The sequence below is a fragment of the Callithrix jacchus genome, chromosome 5 (genome assembly GCF_049354715.1).
Source record: "Callithrix jacchus isolate 240 chromosome 5, calJac240_pri, whole genome shotgun sequence".
NCBI lineage: Eukaryota > Metazoa > Chordata > Mammalia > Primates > Cebidae > Callithrix > Callithrix jacchus.
This window is the reverse complement of record NC_133506.1, coordinates 156,023,237-156,050,639: the sequence shown is the minus strand read 5'-3', so window position 1 is coordinate 156,050,639 and position 27,403 is coordinate 156,023,237. Positions and strand designations below refer to the sequence as shown.

At 39.5% G+C, this 27,403-nt stretch overlaps 1 protein-coding gene and 1 pseudogene across 1 annotated transcript; both read right to left on the bottom strand.

Moving 5' to 3' along the window:
• Window positions 1–389: 389 nt before the first annotated feature.
• RFXAP (regulatory factor X associated protein) lies at window positions 390–10,055 on the bottom strand. The gene is made up of 3 exons (XM_035297972.3): window positions 9,320–10,055; window positions 3,928–4,035; window positions 390–1,808 (listed from the first exon to the last, which is right to left on the bottom strand). The coding sequence occupies exons 1-3, from the start codon at window positions 9,773–9,775 to the stop codon at window positions 1,698–1,700; spliced, it is 675 nt and encodes a 224-aa protein (XP_035153863.3). The 5' UTR covers window positions 9,776–10,055; the 3' UTR covers window positions 390–1,697.
• A 14,510-nt stretch (window positions 10,056–24,565) lies between these two features.
• LOC100404043 (ADP-ribosylation factor-like protein 2-binding protein pseudogene) lies at window positions 24,566–25,143 on the bottom strand (annotated as a pseudogene).
• Window positions 25,144–27,403: the final 2,260 nt, after the last annotated feature.

The following is a 27,403-nucleotide window of genomic DNA, read 5'->3' as shown; positions in this document are numbered from 1 at the left end:
ATGTAAATGGAATCATACACACGCCATTTGTGTCTAGATTCCTTGGCATGGTATGTGAGAATCAGCTGTATGTCTGGATGGCTAAGTTCCCAACCCAAAGTTCTACTCATTACTCATCATCATAAATTGTTATAAATATTTAAGTGCAGTCCTTTTTCATTCAGCTCTCATTAGACTATTCTTTTCCCTCCTTTCCCGTTTCCGTTTCCCTACTTTCCCATTATTCCCTCTGAAGAAGCATAAGCTGTTTTCATCATAAACGATAACTTAAGCTTCAAAAAAACTCTCGACATCTTAAGTATGAGAATAAACTAACAACAACAAATAGAATTCCTCTGCATCAGGTAAGAATAAACTAAACAGAATAAAGAAATCAGCCAACGCAAAGGTCAACAACAACTGGACTTTAATGAATTAATTTTGTTAAAAAGTGTTTTAAACAGATACACAAGTAAAAACACACACATTAAAAATGAACTAAAACATTCTTGCTCTCCATAAGCACGTCTTAGAATAGCTATGATTAAGTTTAATATATAGAATTTAAAAACCAAGTAACAAATTTTCGTACAGTTAAACTTGAGATACATACACTTATTATCCTAATATTGGATATATTTGCTTGACAATTTGTTATTCCTATTGGTAGGTTTGCCTTTTTAAAGTTTTCCTAGGAGAAAGTATAAGAAAAAAATATCCAGATTACCTACCATTTTTGAACATTATGGGAATAGCAGTTTTGAGATGGCTCAATTTTGAAAAACAATGACAAAATGCTGGAGTGTGAATTTAATTTTCAGGATCTCTTTTTTGAAAACGATTTTTTTTCATTTTAATAAAAAGTAAGTATATGAAAAATAATTTTGTCTTGGCATTGGCAGGCTGAGATCTACGGTGCTCACAGATTCAATACCCAAGAGTGTCTGCTTTAAGAAATCACCTCTAACAGGTGACCTGAAAGAGAGAAGCCAGCTGTGGGACATCCCAGTGTGCTTAGCTAATCCCTCAGGTTTTACTAGCACACCTCTGAAAAGAGATAGACATCCTCAATTCAAAGATACTACACAACAATCACTTTCCTTACATCTATATAAAGCGTGCTTACCTCTCTGACAGCTTCAGTCTTAACAGCAAAGAAAGGTTATTAGGGGAACCCTATTATAGGTGCCCCAACTACATATTAGCACCACAAAACAGCCATTAACATTTTTTAGGAGTGTTATTGGCATTGTGAATAAGACAACTCTTAGTGTGTGGGACTACCTCTGACACTGCAGAACATTTAGCATTTGTTAGCCATTCACTAAAAATCCGTTTTTAAGGTCACTATGACAATCAAATTGACCCTTGATGAGAACTACTGAGCTAGATGCTTCAAGATTATTATCTATTAACTTTATGACTTCCACAGAAAGTAACTGCATCATTACCTTCAGTAACAGTGACTGAAGAGGCACATTTTTTTTTTTAAATATTGTAATTAAATATTATTTTGGAAAGATAAACCGACTTCTTCAAACTCATAGTAATCTGAAAGATTAGATGCACCAAGTGCAATACTTACTCATCCCCAAATGCACACATACATTTACAGGACAATGGCATGTATTATTGTTATCCCATTTGGCTTTGGTAAAAAAATATGTTCATCTATTACAATAAGATAAAAACCATGTAGATGTTCTCCATAAGTTCCCTCATATTGATGCTCCTGGAAACTGCTGTTGTCTTTGCTCCAAAACTTGCTGATTTAATAGTTGTTGCTGTTTCTGTAAAAACTGCACTACTTCTGGACTTCTTAGCAACGACTTGGAAAGAAAAAAGAAAAAAAATATTAATAGCATTATTCTTATGTGATTAGATTGTTTTCATGCTATAAAATTACTCTGATGTGTCCCTACACATGATACAATGTTTACAAAAATATGCCTGAATCAAAATCACTTTATGTCTGATGCACTGCAATTACTGCAAACTGAAAATACTGTGATGTCAAACATCAAAACACTGAAGCCTAACAAGAACGGGCGAAGTCTGTTATTGGTGACTCTGGGCACAAAGCAAACGCCTTCTGTGACATGCCAGCAGATATACTCTCTTGAAATATGTCAAAGCAAAGAGCTAAAAGTAGCACTGACCCAGGATTACAGCAAGAAAAAAACGGAGATGAAAGGGGGCCACATGTGAAAATCGCAGCTAAATGCTACTTTGTACATACACAAACTAGTGCTAGAAGTCAAGTTTCTCATTCATAAGACATAGCCAACTAAGTCTTCACAAAGAAATGAAAAATTGTGTGTGTCCATATACATATATATCAGTATATACCAAAATTTCAGGGAAAAAAATCCCCTAATATAACTGCTCTAAAACATCCAATACCTTTCTGTACACTCATCATTTTAAAATATAGTTGTAATAATACAACAAATATAACAGACTATGATTAGAGACAGGGTGTCACTCTGTTGCCCAGGCTGGAGTGCAGTGGCACGAGCATAGCTCACTGCAGTCTTACCTCCTAGGCTCAAGCATTCATCCAGTCACAGTCTCCTGTAAAATGTTTTTATAATAAAACACTTACATATAAGTTGCGAAAGATAAACTGAATAATGTGGACATACTATTATTACTGATTTTAAGATTATATGAATTATATCTTAGTACATTTTCTATTTATTAGTTTTGTTTAAAAATTATCTTAGCTGTTATGACACTGTTAGACATTTTACTATGTGTGATAAATATATTTGTGATAAACAGTAAACAAAAAGATATTGCCGAGAACATATTTATCATAAATACCATTTTATTGTTTGTAATAAATATATTCTCAGCAATACCTTTATGCTTAACTCTATTCACATTTAGGATTTATGTCGGTAAACGTCTTCACGTTAAATGTGATGTCTGAGTCAAAAGGGATGACTCCTAGTACACGGTGGCCAACTGCTTTCTGAAAGTGCTGTACCAATATACAATGCCATCAACTGCATGAGAATCTCCATTTCATGAAACCCTCAACATCACTGCATCATCGTGTGTAATCGTTTAAGTAATTTTCGCTTTTTGTTTGTTATTTTTGCTGATATTGAATACCTTTCCATATCATTTAATGGTATTCTGCCTTTTTTTCTGTTGTTTCTTTTGCAATGTATTGAAGCCAAAAGTTTTTTCCTCAACAAATTATATGAATTTTTATAATCTTTCTTTACAGTTGAGCGAAGCTGTCAAAGAGGCAAGCATATATATATATATATATATATATATATATATATATATATATGGAAACTGGGATCATGTTTAATGATTTATAGGGCGCTCTGTTGCCTAAGCTGGAGTATAGTGGTATGATCATAACTCATTGCAGCCTCAAACTCCTGGGCTCAAGCAATCCTCCTGTTTCAGCCTCTTGAATAGCTGGGACTATAGCTACATACCATCACACTCTGCTGATTTTCAAATTTTTCTGTAGAGATGGGGTCTTACTATATTGCCCAGAAGAGTCTCAAATTCCCAGCCTCAAGTGATCCTCCCACCTAGCTTCCCAAAGTGTTAGGACTACAGGCATGAACCACCAGGCCCAACCAGGAATATTTTATGTGATAAAATACCAGCCACATTAACCATAGTCTTTTATATTTGTTGTAGATAGTTTTGCTCTTTAGACTACAGCATTAATTTTTATGTAGTCAAATTTATCATCTTTTCTCTAGATTCTGTCTATATGAGCTAAACAAAATCTCATTGCAGATTTTTGAGGTAAATTTCTGATTCTTTTTTTAAAAATTTGACTCCTTATTAGGAATTTATTTTGATGTATACTGTGATATCATGAGCTAAAAATCTCAAAAATCTCAATAGTTGCATTTATAACAAACAATGTTTGTTAACACATTTGTAACTGATTTACAAACAGATATTTACCAGTCTTTTTTGATTTAACACTTGTTCTAAAAGAGTAGGTCTTGCAGGACGATCCCCAAAAGATCCTGTTCTTTGTTTAACAATGGAGAGTATGTTATCTGCACTTTCCTAGGATAAATGATAAAAATCAAACAGATAAACAGTTAATGCTATGATTCATGATTACAGGTATTTCAATGATGTAACGAACAGGTGCTTGCATTTCTTCCGTCCCCCTGCCCAGACTCTATGAAACTTTGGGAAAGTCCTTCATTATCATAGGCAAGGTATCAGCAGTTAATTTTATATAACATTCCTCCTCGTTCCCTTTTCCCCCAGATCTTCAACCTGGGTTCTTTAGTCTCTTGATAGGTCTCAAAATTAATAGTGTGTGAGAGGTACGCCACTAAGATTGGGGCAGAGTCGATTGTGACCTATTTTCAATATTAGGAAAAATGCCAAGTGAATTGACCATTCTCTTTATATAAAGCCATCCAGGCCAAAACATAATCTGCTTGCCTTTTGGCTGAAATATATGAAGTCAGAGGCAAATTATATACTGCTCAATGAGACACCTAATTGATAGCTTTTTACCCAATTAACAGCCAAAACAAATGGGGAAGTAGTAAAATATCATTTAAAGAAGTAATTGATAACCAAAGCTTTCAAAATTTAGAAGTCACTAGAAAAAAAAGATAAACTTGCTTGAAAAAGCACTAGTATAAATAGTCTCCTGCCATTTGTATGAACAAAACAGGGAAGTCCTAAATAATACCATTACCCGGAGATTTCAACACCCCAAAACAAAATCAGCAGTACTCATTACCAAATGTGTACCCCCAGTTACCTAGAGCATCTTAAGTACTTGTAATTTTCCTGGCATAACAAAATATTGTTGAGTTGACTAAAATATTCTGACTCTTACAAGACTATGCTACAATACCACATCCAAAATTCTTACTAAACAAATATAAAACTATAAATATTTTATCAGAAAGCCATACCTTACACGAATTTAACTAATATTACAAAAATATTTCATCCCTAGACATTTTAGGCCTCAAAATATAGAAACTGTAAAAAAAAAATTATAATACTCAGAGGAAACAAAAATAATTTCTTCCTCCCCCACCAACCTCTGAGCTGATTTTATTTATGAGATTCTTTCATATTTATGTGCATGATGATGGAATGCTGAAACTGACTTGATGGTGCATACCCTCTGCCCTCACAGCCTCACTATGGACATTCAAAAGGTTAATATCACAAAATACTAGATACTGAATTAGACACAGAAGCCTGTAGTGAAAATAATCTTTAGTCATCTATTACAGACTTGTACAGATGTTGGAATTCTTTTTGAAAAACTTTTAACGCTTTCTGTCTTACAGAGTTTACCGCTTGTGCTGCACTTCATTTGGTTTTTAACAGCTCTAATGTTTTGGTAGAAAGGCAGCTTTACTTAAGCTGAGCTGAAATATATATTCCTTGTGATTTATACCTAAGAGTTCTAGTTACCTCAGAACTATGCCATATAAGTCTACTGCTTATCTTACATGATGGCTTTTTAGATATTTAATAACAACAATCCCACCAGCGGAGGCCAATTCATTCATCCTTAGTCCCTTTATGCATTTCTCATATAGCATACTTCTTAGATTTGTGAGGTAGACTTTATACACACTTGTTCCTTATTTAACCTTGACTTGTGTAAGAAATACTACTTTTAGATACCTTAATTTCTTTCATTTTTTTTTACCTTAATAAATCCTTCATTGGCATAGAGACCTTATTTTCTAATCTTGCTGTTCACAATATAGCAGAAGAGTCTCAAAATTTATAGGCTCTCAAGTTTAACCCACTCCATCAGGGTAGGATCCTCTGCTGCTTCCTGATTAGAACACTTCATTTAAAGACTCCAAACCTAAATCCCATAGCCTGGCATTCAATCGTATAAAAAATTGGCTTCAACTTATCTTTCCAAATTTCTCTCTCACGAATTTTCCACTCAACTATTACATTTCAGCTACAACAGTCCACTTGCTATCTTCGCAAAAGTGTTTTCTGTATTTCTGCTTCACTTTACCAAAATGTGCTTCTCTTTCATTTTACCTACCAGAATTCTAGGGAGGCAGTGGAGTAAGGGGGTAAAAGTGAAGGCTCTAGAATAAGGCTGTTTGTGTTTGAGTACAGTATTTGCTGGCTTTTGGGCCTAGGCCAAATTCTTTAACCTCTCTGTGCCTCGGTTTCCACATATGTAAAACACACTACCTATACCATTGCTGAAGGGTTGTGAGACTCCATTTATAGCTTAACACAGTGCTCAGCACATAAGAAACTCAGCTTATATAAACTATTACCCATCCTTTCTGGTTTATACTGAGTCACAGTCCCTCTGCAAAGCCTTTCTGGAGTATCTCAGCCTACAATGATCTATCCTCCTCTGAACTACTGAAAAAGGTCTATATAGTTGTCTCTTATTATATCCTGACTGGGACTGTTATTTTCTTTACACTCAGTTCAACAAAGATAAAGACTTACAGATCTTGCAGCCTCCTCAGAACTGATAAAGCATCCCGCAATATAAGACAAATTAGATAGTAAGCGATTATTTGTTGTTTATAGCAATCAATTCTCTTCCCTAAAAAGTCATGCAAATTATTTTAAAATAGTGAGGCTGGATGCAGTGGTGAGTGGCAATCTCAGATACTTGGAAAGTTGAGGCGGTCACTTGAGCCCAGGAATTTGAGGCCAGCCTGGGCAACACTGTGAGACCCATCTCTAAAAATTAGGTAAGTAAGTAACAAAATAGTAAAATTATTAAGGCTCTTTTTGTGGGAAATAAAGAGGGAGATTCTAATTCAGTATCCATTTGTCTTTTATACATTTTCTTCACTGTAGATGTAAATGCTAGGTAGTTAAAAAAAAAAAAAAAGTAAGCAGCCATAGGTATACATAAAAAAAAGTAATACATAGGAAAATAAGTATTATTAGGCTGGGTGCAGTGGCTCACGCCTGTAATCCCAACACCTTGGGAGGCTGAGGTGGAAGGATCATTTGAGGCCAGGAGATCAAGACCAGACTGGCCAACATGGTGAAACCCCGTATCTACCAAAACTACAAAAATTAGCCAGGTGTGGTGGTGTGCGCCAGTAGTCCCAGCTACTTGGAAGGCTGAGGCACAAGAATTGCTTGAACCCAGGAGGCAGAGGTTGTAGTGAGCCGAGATCATATCACTACACTCCAGCCTGGACGATACAGAGTGAGACTCTGTCTCAAAAAAAAAAAAAAAAAAAAAAAAAAAAGCATTATTTTGCTCTCTCTCTAAAGAATTTTGAAGTGAATGAGCACCTGTGGAACTTTCTGAGGAACAAACTTGATCACCTTTACTAACTTTCATTCTTTTTCAGATGTTTATTTCCCTAAATCCCTTTAATCAGAGATTTGGTAAAACATTATTTTACAAGAATATGGATTGAGGATGTTTTAAAATTATGATTACAGAAGTCCTGAGCCCATGAATTAGTATGCAAAATTAAATTTACATAATGTATTTTTCTAGGAAGAGTGTTCATTAAGTCATCAGATATTCAAAGGAGTCCTCTTACTCCAAAAGATAAAAACTTAATGAAAAGAGAAGTCACTCAATCCTAACCAGTGTGAATTATGACACACTGGCAACTGGAGATTTTAGATATATTTAGAATATTACTTTTTGTTTTTGAGACAGTCTTGCTCTGTCACCCATGCTGGAGTGAAGTGGCACAATCATGGCTCACTGCAGCCTCAACCTCTGGGCTCCAGTGATCCTTCCACTTCAAGCCTCACAAGTTCCTGGGACCACCGGCATGTGCACCATACCTGGCTAACTTTTAAAATTTTTTGTTGAGAAGGTGTCTCCCTATGTTACCTCGAACTTGGTTGGTCTCGAACTTCTGGGCTCAGGTGATCCTCCTCGGCCTTCCCAAGTTCTGGGATTACAGGCATGAGCCACTGTGCCTGGCCTAGAACATTACATTTGTAAACAATTACAAGGTCTAATATTTTCGTAATGCAGCACTTCAAGTTCAGCCTGAAACTAAGAAATTTAAAGACTTAGAATACATCCTAGGACCCTAAGGCAGCTTACAGTTAAAAAAAATTTCTTTTGATCACTTTTTTTTTTTAAAGAGCTAGGGTCTCACTATGTCACCCAGGCTGGAGTGCAGAGATGCTAACAGGCTCACAGCAGCCTCAGCCCCGGTTCTCAAGCAGTCCTCCCTCCTCACCTTCCCCAGTAGAGCTGGGTATACAGGCAGTTGCTACCATGCCTGGCTTGGATCACTTGTAACAAAATTAAATTTTTCTCTACACTGAGGGATTATATAGCTCACACAAGAAGAAATATCTGCTTATCTGTAACATCCTCAAAGTATACCAGTAACAAGACAATAATAACGGCTATGGTTTATACACTTTTACCAGTTGCTGGACACTGTGAACACTATGGAATAGCTCACATATTCACAGCAACACTAAGAATGACACACTCTTTTAATGCCCATTTTGCAGAGTTTAATAACCTATTCAAGCCACACAGCCAGCAAATGATGGAACAGGGATTTGCACCCAGAAGTCCAATCCAGAACACTGGTTTTACCTTCGACTCAGTTCAAATCAAACAATCCAAAAATTTTTTGATACTTATACCCCATTATCATCCTTTTTTTTTACCCTCCGCCTCAGGGGTACTAAGAAAAGGGGTAGTGAGAACAGGGTTCTAAGAACAAAGATACTGAGAACAAGGTATATTTAGTGTTGAGGTAATGAGAACATGAGTACAAGGGACTAAACACAGGGGTAATGGGAACAGAGTTGTAAGAAAAGGGTACTAAGTACAGGGATACTGCAGACAGGGGACTGAGAACAGCAGTACTAAAATAGGGTACTAAGAAAAGGGTTAACAGAACAAGACACTAAAAACAAAGAACTAAGTACAGGACTATTATGAATAGAGGTACGGAGAACCGAATACTGAGAACAGAGTACCGAGAACTGGATACTGAGAATAGAATATTGAAAACAGAGATTACTTTTGCAGAAGTACCAACTTCATCTAGCTTCCTTTAGCGATGAACCATACTGATCATTTACTGTCCTTCCAGGCATATCCGAGATCTATGACAGCTCTGCCGATGTCATATTATTTTTACTGAAATTTCTGCACCTATCACATGGGTGCAACAGAATTGTTACCGCTTTGCACATGTTGGTATAAACTTTAATTTAGGGCACTCTAATTCCCAACCACTTACCCAGTCACTGCAACCTGACCCATTTGGAAGCGGGTGGGCAGGCCCTGGAGATGGCGTTTGGGTTAAGATTGGGTTTCTTCTTCCACCTCCCGCCCCCAGGCCTCAGCTAAGTCTGATACCTCGAGTTTGACGTTTCCCGCGCTGCCAGTCGAAGCGGTCCCACTGCAGTTCAGGGCCTGGTCGCTCTTCTTCTTTTTATACTTGTCCTTGTACATCTTGTTGCGGTGTTTCTTGCACATCCACGGCTTGCGCTGCTTGGCCACCTGGCTTGTGGTCTCGCTGCAGCCTTCGTAAGTGCAGGTCTTGCTCATGCTGCCCCCGCCGCTGCCCCGCCTCCGGGAGCCCCCGCTGCTGCCCTCGCCCCCCGACTGGGTCTCTTCGTCCTCCAGATCCTCCAAACTAGCTGCGCTCTCGCCTCCCCCAGGAGGGTCCGAGGTGTCCAGCAGGTCCGTCTCGTCCTCCCCAGCCTCCTCCTCGCCATCCCCGGCCCCTTCGCACAGGTACCTAACGGGCTTGCCCGACCCGACGCTGCCCCCGGGAGCCGCGGCCTCGTCCTGCCCAGCACAGGGCTGCATCACCAGCAGGGTGAACTGTGAGGCCGCGGCCGCTACCGGGGCTGGCGCCAGGGTGGGAGCCGCAGCTGAGGCTAGGGCCGCGGGGTGGGGCACGCCGCTGGCGGCCCCCGATCCCGCGCCCTCCGCGACATCCTGAGACTCCGTGCTGCTGAGACCTGGCCGGGGTCCACGACCCCGGGCTTTCAGCACCTGCCAGGCCTAACTGCACTTAGCAAACCAAAAACTCAGAACACGCGAGGGTGAAAGGCGCCGGAGCCGCGAAGGCGCCCCCACTGCGCCTGCGTGACCGCAGCCTGCGCGTCAGCGTGTGTACGCCCGCGGGCTGTCAGGGAGCGCCGCGCCTCTGGGGGCGGGGCTGAGCGCACAGCCGGCGGGCCTGACTGCGCAGGTGCGGCTCCGTCCACTTCCGCCTGCCGCGGGATTCTCAGATGGCGTGTGGATAGCTGTGTCAAGGTGAAACCATGCAGTGGTTGGCAAGGCAGAGCCGTTTTACCTGAACCTGTTGTATCTAAAACGGTTGAAATAATTTTCTACTGGAATTCCAGTATGCAAATTAAGATTGTTCCTGAGCAGTCTCACGACTTGTAGTTTAGGATGCTAATTTTATTATTTGCCCCCAAAAGGCCTGCAAGGGGAGATTTGAAGCTGGGATGTAATGGTGTCACAACCCGGAGCCACTAGCTCGCAGTCCATGAAGGCAGAGGTGGCTTATTTGAAAACAGTGGAACAGAGAGGGGTGGGCCGCACCTTGGCCAAGTTTTATTTGTATCGAGGTGTAACTTTGTTTTTTTCTTTTGGAAACTCATTCGATTTTTAATACCTGCTCTTTGCTGTGGGCGCTAAGTCTTAACGTTTTCCTTAAACAGTGAAAATGAATATTGAATGGCAAACGTTTAAAAAAACAGTGAGGCCGGGCGCGGTGGCTCGAGCCTGTAATCCCAGCACTTTGGGAAGCCGAGGCGGGTGGATCACGAGGTCAAGAGATCGAGACCATCCTGGTCAACATGGTGAAACCCCGTCTCTACTAAAGATACAAAAAATTAGCTGGGCATGGTGGTACGTGCCTGTAATCCCAGCTACTCAGGAGGCTGAGGCAGGAGAATTGCCTGAACCCAGGAGGCGGAGGTTGTGGTGAGCCGAGATCGCGCCATTGCACTTCAGCCTGGGTAACAAGAGCAAAACTCCATCTCAAAAAAAAAACAAAAAAACAAAATATATTCTATCTGCAACTGTCACATTGTGAATATCCAACCCCCTCCCATTGACGAAATATTTTAGTATTTGAAAACTAAAAACTATCATGTGATTCAGCAAAGAAGTTGCTTACATCATTGAACAAGTAAAGATCCTACATACATCTTCATTGTTTCACTTTAGTTTTTTCTCAATATAAACAAAACAAAAATAACTGCCAACATTATGACATAAGTACACTTTATGTCCTTGCTATGGTCAACAACAACAACAAAAAAAATAAAAAGAACAAAAAATACACTTTACTTCTTTACTGAATTGGACAGAAACCAAGCATTTATTCCTTTTTTTTTAATGAAAAAGGTATAACTTTATTCACAAATAATAGTTTTTTGTTTCAACTTTTATTTTAAGCTCAGGGATACATGTTCAAGATATGCAGGTTTGTCACATAGATAAACGTATGCCATAGTAGTTTACTACACATCGTCCCATCTAAGTATTAAGCCCAGCATTCATCAGCTATTCTTCCTGATGCTCTCCCTCCCACATAACCCCCTTCAACAGGCCCTAGTGTGTGTTGTTCCCCATTGTGTCCATGTGTTCTTATCATTCAGCTGCCACTTATCAGTGAGAACATGGGGTCTTTGTTTTTCTGTTTCTGTGTTAGCTGGCTGAGGATAATGATAGCTTCAAACTTCATCCATGTCACTGCAAAGGCATGATATCATTCCTTTTTATGGCTGCATAGTATTCCATGGTGTATATGTATCATATTTTCTTTATCCATTCTATTATTATGGGCATTTAGCTTGATTTCATGTCTTTGCTATTGTGAATAGTCAAGCATTTATCCTTTCTTTTTTTTTTTTTTTTGAGATGGAGTTTCACTCTTGTTGCCCAGACTGAAATGCAGCCCCACAAGCTGCATGGTCTTGGCTTACTGCAACCCCCGCCTCCCGGGTTCAAGCGATTTTCTTGCCTCAGCCTCCTGAGTAGCTGGGATTACAGGTGCCTGCCACCACGCCCAGCTAATTTTTGAATTTTTAGTAGAGACAGGGTTTCACCATGTTGGCCAGGCTGGTCTTGAACTCCTGACTTCAAGCAATCTGCCCACCTCAGCCTCCCAAAGTGTTGGGATTACAGGTGTGAGCCACCTCACCCAGCTGCATTTATTCTTATTTTGAATTTGGGACATTATTTTTGGTGAATTCATGAAAAATGACAGTGATTTTCATAAGAAATAGTAAGTCATATTGAAGTTATGATGTATAGAATTTACAATATTGAGTATTGCATATTTTATCAATCATGTGAATTGTGTGTTAACATTCTTTATCTCAGATAGAGACACACACAGAACCTCAGAATTGGCATAAAGATTATTTTAAGCCAACGACATTGAGATTCAATTGATACAGAAAGAAGCCTTCTCAGAGCTTCTCTTATCTGACTAAAAGCTGAACCTTCTGATAAATGAAGACTATCATGAATCTCCTCTTGAGGACAGCTTCTACTCCCAGGAGAGAGACCAAGAGTAAATCTACCATAAATACCCCGCTAGAAGGAAATTTCGTGACCTGAATTCAGAAAACCTACATAAACATATATTATCACAAAATGTCTTATTTCTTATTTGTTCTCCTAAAAACACATTTGTTTTTCCTAAAGGAACCTATTTGTTCATCCCATGGGAACTTTTACTGCCTCTTCCTTTTACTTACTAATTTAGGTATATAAGCCTCAAATTCTAACCATCTGTTTGAGTAATTCATCTCAGAACTACATGTAGTTCTTGTAAATAAACTCGTTTATTTTCCTAATCTATCTTTTTAAGTTCAATTTACAGGTTCCCAGGCAAGAAACCTAAACAGGTAGAAGAAAAGTTTTTTTTCATTTCCAGCCATCAGTTAACTGGTTAAAAAAAACTTTAGCCAGCATACTACTCAGAGCAGTATTATTTAAGTATTAATACAAATTTCTGTTATGGTGTTCAATAAGTGACAGTAAGCTTAAAAAAATAAACCTATCTTTTTTGAGGTATGATTTTGCTGTGGTTTGAACATGTCTCTCAAAAGTTCACGAGGGCTAAGCACGTCTTAAAGGCCCCACTTCTTAATACTGTTACTGTTACCATTGCCATTGTAATTAAGAAGTGGGACCTTTAAGAGGTGCTTAGCCCTCATGAACGGATTAATGCCATTATCAAGTGAATGGCTTAGTTATCACAGGAGTGGGCTCCTGATAAACAGATACATTACAGCCTCTTTTATTCTCTCTATGCTTGTTTCTGCCTTCTGCCCTCTGCCCTTCCACTATGGTATTACCCTGATCAGATGCCAGGGCTCTGCTCTTGGACTTCACAGCCACCAGAACTGTGAGCCACATAAACTTCTGTTCTTTGTAAATTACCCAGTGTGCGGTATTCTGTTGTAAGTATACCCCACCTATGGCAAGTATACAGTTTAAATATTTTTAGTAAATTTGTAGAGTTGCAATCATTTTTACAAAAAAGTTTTAGAACATTTCCATCTCTCCACGAAAGATACTTCTTGTCCATTCTCAGTCAATCCCTGCTTCTACTTCCAGCCCCAGGAAACCACTAATCTTTGTTTCTATAGATTTGCCTTTTCTAGACATTTTGTTGGGAGCAATGAACCCATACGGATCTACAGCAGCCTCAGTTCTTGCCTCCTCACAAGAAAGAATTTGACTGAGGGGCCTAAGGCAGAGTGAGAGACAGGAGTGAAAAGTTTTTGAGCAGGAGTGAAAGTTTATTTAAAAGCTTTAGAGCAGGAACAAAAAGAAGTGAAGAACACTTGGAAGAACGCCCAGCCGGTGACTTGAGAGATCTAGTGGGTGGTTTGACCTTTGACTTGGGGTTTTATTTGCAGGCATGCTTCCAAAGAGTTGTGACCCTTCTCCCCTGATTCTTCTCTTGGGGTGGGCTGTCCGAATGCACAGTGGCCCACCAGCGCTTGGGGAGGGGCTGCATGTGCAGTGTGTTTACCAAAATTGTGCACATGTTCACTTGAGGTGTTCGTCCCTTACCAGTTGAGTGTTTCTAGAGGAAGGTCATATTCCCGTTAAACTCTGCCATTTTGCCTCTTAGCGTGCATGCTTGAGCCACTCACCCAACTCCTGAGATCTTGTTGGGAAGCTGATAATCACCAATTTTAGGTGTTTCTATCTACTGGGAGACTTCCTTTCCCTGGCATTGGCTCTGACAAATTATTATTTTAGAGAAGCTTTAACAACTGCCTGACCATGATCTGATGGTTGCCTAATATTCCTCCTAAGGGGAACACTCTCCTGCCCTGTTCATGTCTGACTAAGTACCTATTGTAACAGTTTCATATCAATGTAATCGTATATGGTCTTTTGCACCTGGCTTCTTTTACTTAGCAAAATGTTTCTGAAATTCATTTACTTCGTTTCTTATATCAGTAGTTTGTTCCTTTCTGTTGCTGAATATTATTTCATTATATTGCTGATCCATCTACCAGACCATGGACATTTGGATTGTTTTATGATTTTTGGCTCTCACAAATAATAGCAATAGATTTAGTGCTTAGCACATCATAGACCTCAAAAGTATTTTCTGAATGAATCTATTAACAAATGAAAGAGGTTAAGGGAAGGAGCTTGAGTGAATGCAGGACTTTTGTGTTCTAAGCCTGGCTTTGATCCTGTCGGTGAAACTGATCAGGCAGGGACCAGGAATCTCTGAGCTTAAGAGTTTCCCTCTACCCTCTGAGGGTTTGATAAGGAGTCTAGGAAATAAGCTGACCACACGCAGATAAACAGGAGAAAGGTATACGCATTTGTTACTTGCACAGGGGCATAACAGAAAAGTGAATACCCCCAAACCCGGTGAGATCTAGAAGCTTATATACCTTCTTCACAGGGGAGAGTGAAGTGGGGATGTAGGTAACTCAGGGGAGAATAAATAATTTCTGGGGAAAAAATGAGCTCTCAGAATAGATGACCGTTTGTGACAAATGTTGTCTGGATATGGTGCTGACTTCTAGTCTTCCCCTCCTGTGATAAGAGTTAATCTTCCCTAATTGATAAACCTCCCAGTGATGGGATTGGTGACAAGTGAGTTCCTTTTGGTGAATCTCTCTTAGGGAGATAAGGGGGGCTCAGAGAATGCTTCTGTCTATACCCAATGTCCCCCGAGTAGCCTCACTTCAAAGTAGTCAGTATACCTAGGTAACATGGGGTGGCCTTTCCTGAACCTCCTTAATGATGAAGTTGGTCTGAAGGATCTGTAAGCTCTTTCCTAAGTTTAGAATTTAATATACTTTAATGACTTTTTGTGTGCCTGTCACTTGGGATTTTTATTTAATTGGTCTGGCATGGGGCCAAGGCATCCATATTATTAAAAAGCTCTACAGGTAATTCTAATATGCAACCAGAGTTGAGAATCACTGAATTATCTATAATATACTAAGAACTAATCTAGTAGACTTAGAGTTACAAGCAGATATCCTCGCTCAGGGATTCATAAACATAGTGTATTTGTCACCAGCCAGTAAGATTTTGCACATACAGTGTATTTTAAGTAGTAGAAACTCAGATTATTGTCAAAGCCAAGTTTAAAGACCTACCACTAAAGACAGGCATTGTGTGAATTCTGCATGGGGTTCCTCATCTCACTAATCCTCATATTTCCCTATAGCCATACACATTCCTTATTTCGTTTTGAAAATGATGCTTATCAATTACCAAAGGAGTAGTTTTTATTTTATTTTGAGACAGAGTCTTGCTCTGTTGCCAGGCTGGAATGCAGTGGCATAATCTCGGCTCACTGCAAACTCCACCTCTTGGGTTTAAACAATTCTCCTGCCTCAGCCTCCTGAGTAGCTAGGACTACAGGCATGCACCACCATTCCCAGCTAATTTTTGTATTTTTAGTAGAGACGGGGTTTCACCATGTTGGCCAGGATGGTCTTGATATCTTGACCTGGTGATCCACCTGCCTTGGCCTCCCAAAGTGTTGGGATTACAGACATGAGCCACCGCGCCTGGCCAAGAGTAGTCTCAAGTGGAAAACAGTGAGATGTAGAAGTGCATATTCTCTTTTGATAATCCGACTTATTTGGGCTTTTTTCATGACAAGGAAGCAAGACCTATTAAAGGGGCCTTAAGCTCTGGGGGTCAGGATGGGGCACTGCAGTGAGTGGACAGAATGGCATCAGAAACGAGGCAGGTCTAGAGACCAGCTGGTCTCCCTAGCTCTCTTTCTCTCAAGTCACCTACTTTTTTCTGGACAATTTTGCTCTGTCTACCAGCTTTCTTCAGATCCTTCATAACTTGGGTTGCACGTGGCTTTCTGGTTGGTCCGTTTTCTGCAGGTGACCTTTGCTTGCTCTCTCCTGTTCTTTTCTGTGCTAGGGATTGAGGCAGGCAGAACTGAACCATACCAGAACTCGCATGGTCTCTGAATTCCGATTGGGTTTGACTGATGAGTGGGCCACTAGAGCAAGGGGAAAGAGAGATTAGGATAGTTCCTTCCCTCTGCTTCTCTGTTCCACTTTGCCTCTCTGGCAGTCTCTATATCCCTCCAAGGCTGCAGCTCCTGCTGTGGGGCCCTATTCCACATTTCTAGATCTCACTGAGCTCCAGTAACCCTATTTCTGCCCCTGTTCCTTCACGCCCAGGTGGTAATGGCTTCCTGCTGCTGCTACTTTCTAGATGGCTTTACCATCCTTTGTGTGTTCTCTTAACCCTGCTTACATTTCTGCAAATAGTCTTGGTTAAAGTCTCTTTCTTTGAACCATCTGTGTCTTCTGCTTCCTCCTGGGACTTTAAAATATAGTGGCCATCAATGGGATTGATGTTCTTTAGGACCTTTCCTTCTTAATTCTCACTGCTCACTTGTGCCATTTCTCCAGGGTTTCCATTTCAGACTCAAGATATTGAGACTTTGTTTTGCCTCACTTGCTCTTCTTATTGCTGGGTTGGTTGGAGCTCATGGGAAAGCCACGGATGGTCTACACCTGGGTAAGGTGCCCATTTTTGATTCAGTCAGTGGTTGGAGGAGGAAACCTTTTGTATAGAACATGGTTGCTATAGGGGCTGTGGCAGTGCGGTGTCCCCTTAAAGGGAGAGGCAGTCTGGTAGGGACCAGTCAATTTCAATCTACTGCTTTAATTTTGCTTTCTCAACATTCATGTAATTTAACCCTGACTTGAGCTTCTGCCTTTGGTAAAGAAAATGATATATGGTGAATTTTTATTTAATGTTAATAAAAGTTAAGAATTATTTTTCTAGAACCAAAGGGCTATATCTTGTCTCCTCTATTTCCAACTCTATACTCCATTTTCCCTTTTCTAGCTTATTGTGTTTTGTTTTTGTCTTCATAAAACAGTGTTATGCTTGCCTGAGAAGTAATCTATGCTGTGAGTTGGGGGCTGAGGAAAGGAACCATTCATTCTAATTTTCATTTGCCAATCACCTTTTTTTCAATTTTTTCCAATCACTTATGATACTTAGTGTCCACAGAGTAACAATTCTCACCAAAACAGAACTTTACCATTGTGATTACAGCATAGGAATCACAATGAAGAGTTCTGATATGAGAAATTTGTTTATGACAATCTGTATTACACATTATATCATATATTCATATTTTATTTAATTAAAATTTATTTTTTAAAAAAACAACTCATCTTTTGCTTCCAGAAAAGTGAGAATAATATTAGGAAAATAAAAATGAACATTTTTGAGCTCTATTTATATTTCTTGCATTCCTCAGTTCATAGATAATGCATGGACAAAAGAGACTGTGCTCAGATTTTCGGAAATAGTGTTCTGATTTTGTTTAGAACAGCCAGAAGATGACCTCCTTTGAAAGAAGAGTCCAAAGAATTGTCACAGAGCACTTTTGTATTTATTCCGTCCTGTAAGAGTGAAGCAGTTTTAGCGGCTTACAGATCCCTAGATAGCCATGCCTCATATGTTCACTTCAGTCAGCGGCTGAGGGCCCATGTTTTGATATTTTAAATCCCAAATCGTCCTTGAATCTGGCCCAACACAGATGTCACAAGACGTATTGCCCATATGTTAATGCAACATAGGATAGCAGAGAAATATCCCCAAGCATGACCTTCTTCAGTTCCTTTCCAAGAATATTTCTTTTATCAACACAGGTGTGTTAGTCTGTTTTGTGATGCTATCATAGAATACCTGAGGCTGGCTAATTTATAAAGAAAAGAGATTTGTTTAGCTCCCAAGAAGCATGCCACCAGCATCTGCTTGGCTTCAGGTGAAGGCCAGACATGGTGGAGGTCAAAATAGAGTGGAGAAGGTCACAGGGAAAGTGGTCACATATGAAGAGAGAACCAAACAGGAGGAGGAATCTCACGTTACAACAGCCAGCTTTCATCGGAACTAGTCTATTCCAAAGAGAACTATTCCACTCTTGACAGAGCAAAAGCTTTCTGCCTTGAGAATAGCACCGAGCCATTCATGAAGGATCTGCTCCCATGACCCAAACACCTCCCACTAATCCCCATCATCCAACATTGCCACACTGGGGCTCAAATTTCCACATGAGTCTTGGTGGGGACAAACCCATTTCCAAGCCATAGCAATATGGCATATATTCCTAATAATTGTGATGTTAGCAGATACTCACACACCAAGCTGACTCCTCATTTGAACATGAGTAGGGAAATTTATTTTAAAAACTATTTTTTAGTAATCTAGATAAGTCTTGTCCCAAATAATGTGACTGGAAGGGCAATGAGAAACAGTCCTTGATTCATGTATAAACATAGAGCTGGAAACTGGATCCATTTGCTGTGGCAGCAAAATTCTGGGTCTGGTTGAGAAACAGGTGACCCTCTCATCCTTCTTGCTATATGTAGAGATGGTGGGGGATAGCATTTTTTTTAATATATAAAACTTGTTAAATTGTTGGTTTAACTAAGTTGCTTATTTAGTAAGATGCTCTTGTTTTGATTAAGATTAACTGTAATGGGCCGGGCGCGGTGGCTCACGCCTATAATCCTAGCACTTTGGGAGGCCGAGGCGGGTGGATCATGAGGTCAAGAGATCGAGACTATCCTGGTCAACATGGTGAAACCTCGTCTCTACTAAAAATACAAAAAATTAGCTGGGCATGGTGGCACGTGCCTGTAATCCCAGCTACTCAGGAGGCTGAGGCAGGAGAATTGCTTGAACCCAGGAGGCAGAGGTTGCGGTGAGCCGAGATCGCACCATTGCACTCCAGCCTGGGTAACAAGAGCGAAACTCCGACTCAAAAAAAAAGATGAACTGTAACGAGGCATTAAACTCCATCAGTTCATAGCAACATTAATTTTTCCAAACATGGGAGATTAACAGAAATGTGAGTAGGTTACTTTACTGAAGGTCTATTCCAGTTAGGCAAAAAAGGCCTCTAGTGAAAGAGTAAAGATGATAAGTTTGATAGCCCGATATATAAAGTAGTATTTGTTCTGGGCCATCCCAATCTGGGAGACCTGTGCCCTAACTATATGTTAGACCAGTCTTGCCATTATACCTTCATCAAGGGAATCTGAGAAGATTTCAAAGGACAAAGATATAGAACAGGGAGCCAGGGAAAGATGCATAACCATATGAAACATAAAACATACAATTTACCTACAGATGTACTTCCTGCTTGTAGTACTGCTATATTTCTGTTTAAAAGCATAAACTTGCTGGTAAATTCTATTTTGCACAATTTCCATCAAAAAAGGAAAGAAATACATGGTACATTATGTATTTACGTATTTTTATTGTATGTCCTATATTCCTAACAGGAGAGACTTCTTTTTGAGTAAGCATTGATGAGAAACAAATCTTGTACTTGCAATTTTACACATTCAATGACTAGAATAATTTTCTTTCTTTTGAGACAGGGTCTAACTCTGTTGCCCAGGCTGGATGCAGTGGCATAATCTCTGCTAACTGCAGCCTTGACCTCTAGCTCAAGTGATCCTCTACCTCAGCCTTCCAAGCAGCTGGGACCACCAGCACATGCCATCATGCCCAGCTAATTTTTTGTATATATGTATTTTTTTTGAGATAGACTCTTGCTCTGTCACCCAGGCTGGAGTGCAGTGGTGCCTAGTCTTGGACTCCTGACCTCAGATGATCCACCCATCTCAGCCTCCCAAAGTGCTAGGATTATAGGCATGAGCCACTATGCCTGGCCTTGACATGATTTTTTAAACAAGGTAAAAAACAGGATACCCTCTCTTTTATGTATACTTATCACTGCTTTTATTAACTACAGCTGATCCTTAAAAAACGGGGTTTGAACTATATAGGCCCACTTATAGATGGATTTTCTTCTGATTCTGCCACTGCTGAGATAGCAAGACCAACCTCTTCTCTTTATTCTCTTCAGCCTACTAAATGTGGAGACAAGAAGGATGAAAACCTTTCTGAAGATCCACTTAATTAATAGTAAATAAATTTTTTATTCCTTATAATTCTCTTAATAACTTACTTTATTGTAAGTAAATAATTGAGTCATGGAGGCAGTTTCCCCCATACTGTCCTCTTGGTAGTGAATAAGTCTCATGAGATCTGATGATTTTATAAGGGGTTTCCCCTTTTGCTTGGCTCTCATTTTCTCTTCTCTGCTGCCATGTAAGATGTGACTTTCACCTTCTGCCATGATTGTGAGGCCTCCCCAGCCACGTGGAACTGTGAGTCCATTCAGCCTCTTTCCTTTAGAAATTACCCAGTCTCAGGTATATCTTTATTAGTAGCAAGAGAACAGACTAATAACAGTTTCAAAATGTAATTATTATAACATAGATATCTTTTGTAGTACTTTCAACTTAAATCTATACTAATAATATGAAATATTTGAAAACAATATCTCATATTAAAATTTAACAAGATGTCTGTTTCCTAGGTCTATACTTCAATATTGTACAGAGTCTATGAAAGTTAGCTTAAAATCTCCTGTTACCGGTTTGCAATTGATTTTCAAGACATTTTCAGTAAGCATTTTGAAACCATCCTTAGCTATATGTGTAGTAGGAATGCTGCCATAATTTAGATTATTTTCAAACAAGTGGTGAGAAAGTCTTAGCTGGATCCCAGATCTTTTTATTACAACTGATTAAATCATACATTGTCCTCAAAGTCCAATTGAGTTTTTTTTCTGTTGATATGAGAGGCACCATACTGAAATCAATTAACTTTTCTTGAAAATGCTGGCAAAGATATTACACATCTGTTTAAAACCACCCAATCTGGTATTGTAAAATGTTAATGGATCTTTAAACCTAATCATCACAGCATCCAAATGAGAGCAATATATTTCTGAGTCAGTATCTTTTAACCTACCCTTATGTTAAATAGATTATGTGGCAAAGCTGAAAACTATAAAAATTCTCATTGAGCAAGTGCAATGGATTGAATGTTTATGTGTCCCTAAAATTTAAATGTTCAAGTCTTAACACCCCTGGTGATGGTATTAGGAGGTGGGTCCTTTGGGAGTGATTAGACCATGAGGGCAGAGCCCTCATGAATGTGATTAGTGCCCTTATAAAAGAGACTCCAGGGAGATTCTTCACCCCTTCTGCCATGAGGGGACACAGCAAAAAGGCGACTATCTGTGAATCTGGAACAGGGCCCTCACCAGACACAAAATTTGCTGGCCTCTTGATCTTGGACTTCCCACTCTCGAGAACAGTGAGAAATAAATATTCGTTGTTTTTATGAGTTGCCTAGTCTGTGGTATTCTGTTCTAGTAGCCCGAAAAGACTAATCTGGCAGGGTTATTTAAAAAATATTATATGTGGGCTGGGCACGGTGGCTCACGCCTATAATCCCAGCACTTTGGGAGGCCGAGGCGGGTGGATCATGAGATCAAGAGATCGGGACCATCCTGGTCAACATGGTGAAACCCCATCTCTACTAAAAATATATTTTAAAAAATTAGCTGGGCATAGTGGCACGTGCCTATAATCCCAGCTACTCAGGAGGCTGAGGCAGGAGAATTGCCTGCACCCAGGAGGCAGAGGTTGCGGTGAGCCAAGATCGTGCCATTGCACTCCAGCTGGGGTAACAAGAGCGAAACTCCGTCTCAAAAAAAAAAAAAAAAATTATATCTGTTGATTAAGTCACAAGAATTCCCTATACTATAATGAGATTGAGGTCCTTTCCTTCAAATGTAAGGACTGTATCTCTACCTTTGCACCGGAGAGACAGGACTGTGCCCTCCTTAGCATTAGTTGTAGGAGAAAACCTGACATTTGCTACCTCCTTCTGTGAGGAAATATAAAGTATAAGCATCACATGTGATTCTTGCCAAAAATTTTTTATGTGAACCTAATGAAGTCTATAGAGCTCATTTCGTATTTATAGGGAAGAGAGGGGGGAATAAGTTAAATGGCACCATGAAGAGACAGTCAGAAAAATCTAGAATGTGGGAATTCTAGAGGACAACTGGCTTAGTAGAAAAACGTCAATTTTTAAAAAATTATATTAAAAAAATAGGATCAAGAAATTTTCTAGCTTAAAACAGAGTCATGATGCACAAATATAATAAAAGGTATTTGGGGGACAGTTGGAGACATTTGAAAATGAACTATTAGATGACATTAAATAGTGATTCTGAATTTTGTTTTACTCATGGTACAAAAGCATTTAATAAATGACACATCAGTCTAGAAAAACGCATCACTTGTAGCTTGTCTTTTCAAAGCAAGATAGCCAAGTGAAAAGTCAGTACAGATTCTTATTTTTATTTGAAAAAATCAAAGGAACACTTTAAGAATTGAGCTGCTATGATTTTCTTTTTTGCAGAGATGACATACATGTTCTCTGATAAGTAATATTCTACCACACATTTGCACTAAACCAAAGCAGACAGATGACTAGTAAGAATGTTTACATCTCCTCCTCCTGCTGAGCTAGATCAGCAGTGGAACATTGTCTCCATAGGAGAGATTTTGACAGGAAGAAATAGCAGAGTCCCTATCTAACCCTGAGAACCCAGGAAACTTGTTTTTACAGAAAGGATTTTCATTAAACATGCAAACACACCAACATGCTATAAGTACAGGATACCTTATAGTGTATTTCTAGCATACAGCATGCATTCACAGGTGGCCAGTAAAATAGGAATGAATGCCAATGTGGGAAGCATTTTTGCCTTCATGACATTAATTAAAAAGCACATGGCATATAATACTTTAATCTTTAAGTGGGTAATCATGGAAGTTCCAAAATCATATCCACTAGGTTAGCCTGAGAATTCATCTATACAAATATTTGTCAAAAATAACATTTCAAAGAGACTTCTGAAAATAGTGGGACTACATCAGGATTGGCAGAAGACATAGTCAAACAAAGACTGCAAATGTTAAGACCAGGAGTTGTTTTTCACATGTAGCTTTTAGGTAAAGGACATCTCTTTCAGTTGATTCCTCCAGCCAGGATGAGCTGTGATCACAGGAGATTCAAAAATCTCAAGATGGACAGCAGGCTGGAGTAACACCCCAAATTAAAAAAACAACAACAAAAAACCCAGTAAGGCTAAAGAACTGAAACTCTGACCCATGTCAAAAAAGAGATGAAAATGTATAAAAAATGTACACAAAGCCTGCTGGGATAAAGAGAGATCATGACAGTGAGTTTTGATACACAAACATGAATACTGGGGTGAGGAAGAGTGGAATGCTTGACATGGGCTTGCTCCTAAGGTGTCTGAGTCAGAAGCACCTGAGACAGGTACCTAGTTGGGGAGGAGAGGAGTATTAGGGTTAATGAGTATAAGAAGGTGTCTTGGCTAGGAGCGGTGGCTCACACCTGTAATCCTAGCACTTTGTGAGGCCGAAGCAGGAGGCTCACTTGAGGTCAGGAGTTCAAAACCAGCCTGGCCAACATGGTGAAACCCCATCTCTACTAAAGCTACCAAAAAATTAGCTGGGTGTGGTGGTGGTGGGTACCTGTAATCCCAGCTACTTGGGAGGCTAAGGCAGGAGAAACTCTTGAACTGGGGAGGTGGAGGTTGCAGTGAGCCAAGATCGGGCCACTGCAGTCCAGCCTGAGCAACTGAGTGAGACTTTGTCTCAAAAAAAAAAAAAGGCCGGGCGTGGTGGCTCACGCCTGTAATCCCAGCACTTCAGGAGGCTGAGGCAGGTGGATCACAAGGTCAGGAGATCAAGATCATTCTGACCAACATGGTAAAACCCTGTCTCTACTAAAAATACAAAAATTAGCTGGGCATGATGGCGTGTGCCTGTAATCCCAGCAACTCAGGAGGCTGAGGCAGGAGAATTGCTTGAACCCAGGAGGCGGAGGTTGCAGTAAGCCGAGATTTTGCCACTGCACTCCAGCCCGGTGCCTGGCGACAGAGCGAGACTCTGTCTCAAAAAAAAAAAAGAAAAGAAAAGAAAGAAAGATGCTTCAGGATAAATAGGTCCAGGAGAGTTTGGTCATTTTGATTTTTACCCATCAATACTTAACGCGAATGAAGGGTTGCAGAACAGAATCAGTTTTTCCGGGATACATTCTCCTGTCATCATGAGCTGAGCTTATTGGCCTACTGAGCCAGTGACATTGAGAATGATCCCATTCATTTTCTGGAGGTAGGACCTAGTATCGCAGATTATTCTGGGAAGATGACATAGAAGATGATTTGCCAATGAAGTCTCCACTAAACCACAGCTTAAGTCCAGTCCCTGACCTTCTTTTTCTGCTCTGGAGCCCAGAAACCTTGCTTTAAAAGCCAGAAAATCTGTAAATGTGAGCAACGTTTGGAGGATGTCACCAATCACTTCATCTTTGTGATGCTGTAATGTTGTGAAAGCTGCTATGTTAAAGCTAAGAATTTGCTCTTGCAACTGTTCTTCTATATACTTTTCTGCCAAAGAAATATGTTCATTAAAAATAGGTGTGTAGGTGAGTTTATTCTCTTCGGTGTCCTCAAACTCCTGGTAGTAGTTGTCCATGAAATTTCTCTGTAATAACTAGCAGTCTTCATCCATGATAATGTCTTCTAAATATCCAACCACAGCATCAAAATGTGCATCAGAGTCAGAGGAGAAGGGCACCGTGAAGCTTTCTTCTAAGGTGTCCATGGTTGGTGCCTCTGCACCCACCCAAGTGAGCTGGCCCTTTGGGTCCCTACGGTATCTAAGGCACAGAGGACAGCTGGGGGAAGCCTTGTCGCCCAGGATGCAGCCCACTCCTGAATTTTTTAAGGTATAGTAATAACATTGTGGTTATGCAAGAGAATATCCTTATATTTAGGAGATTCATAATTAAGAACTCAGAGGTAAAATAGCATGGTCACTGTATTTTACTTTGAAATGTTTTAGCTAAATATACAAACATGTAGAAGGCAATTACAGCAAAATATTTGTAACTGCTGAATATAGGTGGCAGGCATATGGGTGTTCCTTGCCCTAATCCAAGGGTGTCCAATCTTTTGGCTTCCCTGGGCCACTTTGGAAGAAGAACTGCCTTGGGCCACACACAAACATTAACTATAGCTGATAAGCTAAAAAGAAAATCACAAAAAACCTCATAATATTTTAAGAAAGCTTATGAATTTGTGCTGGGCTGCATTCAAAGCCATCCTGGTCCACATGTGGCCCATGAACTGTGGGTTGGACAAGCTTGCCCTAGTTTTTCAATTTTTCTCTATATATGAAAATAAACATACTGATATACAAAATATAAATTAAAAAATATAATTTGAATAAAGAAGTCCTTTTCCAATATGCTTTAAAGCTATACTTCATCAATTTGCAGTATTTCCAATTATATATATGTTTTTTATTGATCATGTTAAAGATCCATAAAGGTCCATAATATGAGCCAAACCTTTTAAAAATATTTGCTTGGTGAACCATCTTCCTTGGACATGACATTCAAACACTTCATTGACATTTGCAAGATTATGAATAACCTGTTTGTGAAGGGATTATTTTAAAACATTCATTGATGATTATCTCCTTCTCTGAAACTTGGTAATTAAGTTGTTGATGAGTAATAAAATGACTTGTTAAAACACCCGGTACCTCTTTTAAAGTTGGCTCTAAACTTACATTATTGGTGCTCCATCTGTTAAATAAGCAATATGCTGGAAAAGGAAATTTTTTCTCTTTAATTAATTTTAGGGTTTCAAATATTGACAGTTTTTTGTATTCATTGTTAGTAATTTTGAAATTAATCTTTTCTACATAATTTTTCTGTCCTTGTACACTTTATAGATGCAAATATTAAAGTCTTATATTTATACTGGTTACTTTTGCCCAGTCATAATCAAGAACATTTGCATTAGGCAATGGATTTCAGTATCTTTTACCATCTTGTTAAAGCAGGATTACAATAGGATAGAGAAATTATTTGGTTTGGATTTCTTTTTAGCCTCTTTGTACTAATCTCTTATATAGCTTATAAGACTAATTTTCTTTTCTTTCTTTTTTTTTTTTTTGAGACAGAGTTTCACTCTTGTTACCCAGGCTGGTGTGCAATGGTGCAATCTCGGCTCCACACAACCTCCGCCTCCTGGGTTCAAGCAATTCTCCTGCCTCAGCCTCCCGAGTAGCTGGGACTACAGGCGTGTACCACCATGCCCAGCTAATTTTTGTATTTTTAGTAGAGACGGGGTTTCACCTTGTTGACCAGGATGGTCTCGATCTCTTGACCTCGTGATCCACCTGCCTCGGCCTCCCAAAGTACTGGGATCAGAGGCGTGAGCCACCGCGCCCGGCAAGACTAATTTTCTTAGAATATTGTATGATGTACCATATTGTCTGATATTTTATGTTGTTCTGTAAGAACCAATGAGACCCACTTCCTTTTGTAGAGAATGTTCTTGAATATTCCAGTGACAGTATTGCAATTTTCAGTTTTCCTTAAATATCAGAAATATATATACGTATCTTTGCCAACGTGATCAACATGTTCCTTTGTAAAATGTTCACTTACTCTTCATGGGTTCATTGGCTTAATTAGAAAAAAGTGTGTTGGCAGAATAGACACATTGGTGACTGTTCATTTGTGCATAAAAGCTGTAAAACCCAATTTAATATATTTGACTGAATATTTGCCCACACTTAAAATTTATATTTGACATTTTGAAATAAGAGCTAAATGAGGAAACTTGTATATCTACTTACAGTCACCATGAATGCCTCATCGACAAATGCAGATGGATACATGAGTGTTGTGTTGGTGACTCAAATACCACTCTCAGTGGTGCCCATGGTGCTGTGATTTTTGAAATGAGAAACAACTCCTGATAAAGTTCTGAACATGAACCAAGTACATTCTTTCCTCAGTTTATGGTAGTTATATTCCTGTGAAATTCAATATATAACACCATGCCCAAAAAAAAAAAAAAGTTTGAATCTTTTCTTCTTTTTGAGACAGAGTTTTCGCTCTTGTTGCCCAGGCTGGAGTGCAGTGGCGTGATCTTGGCTC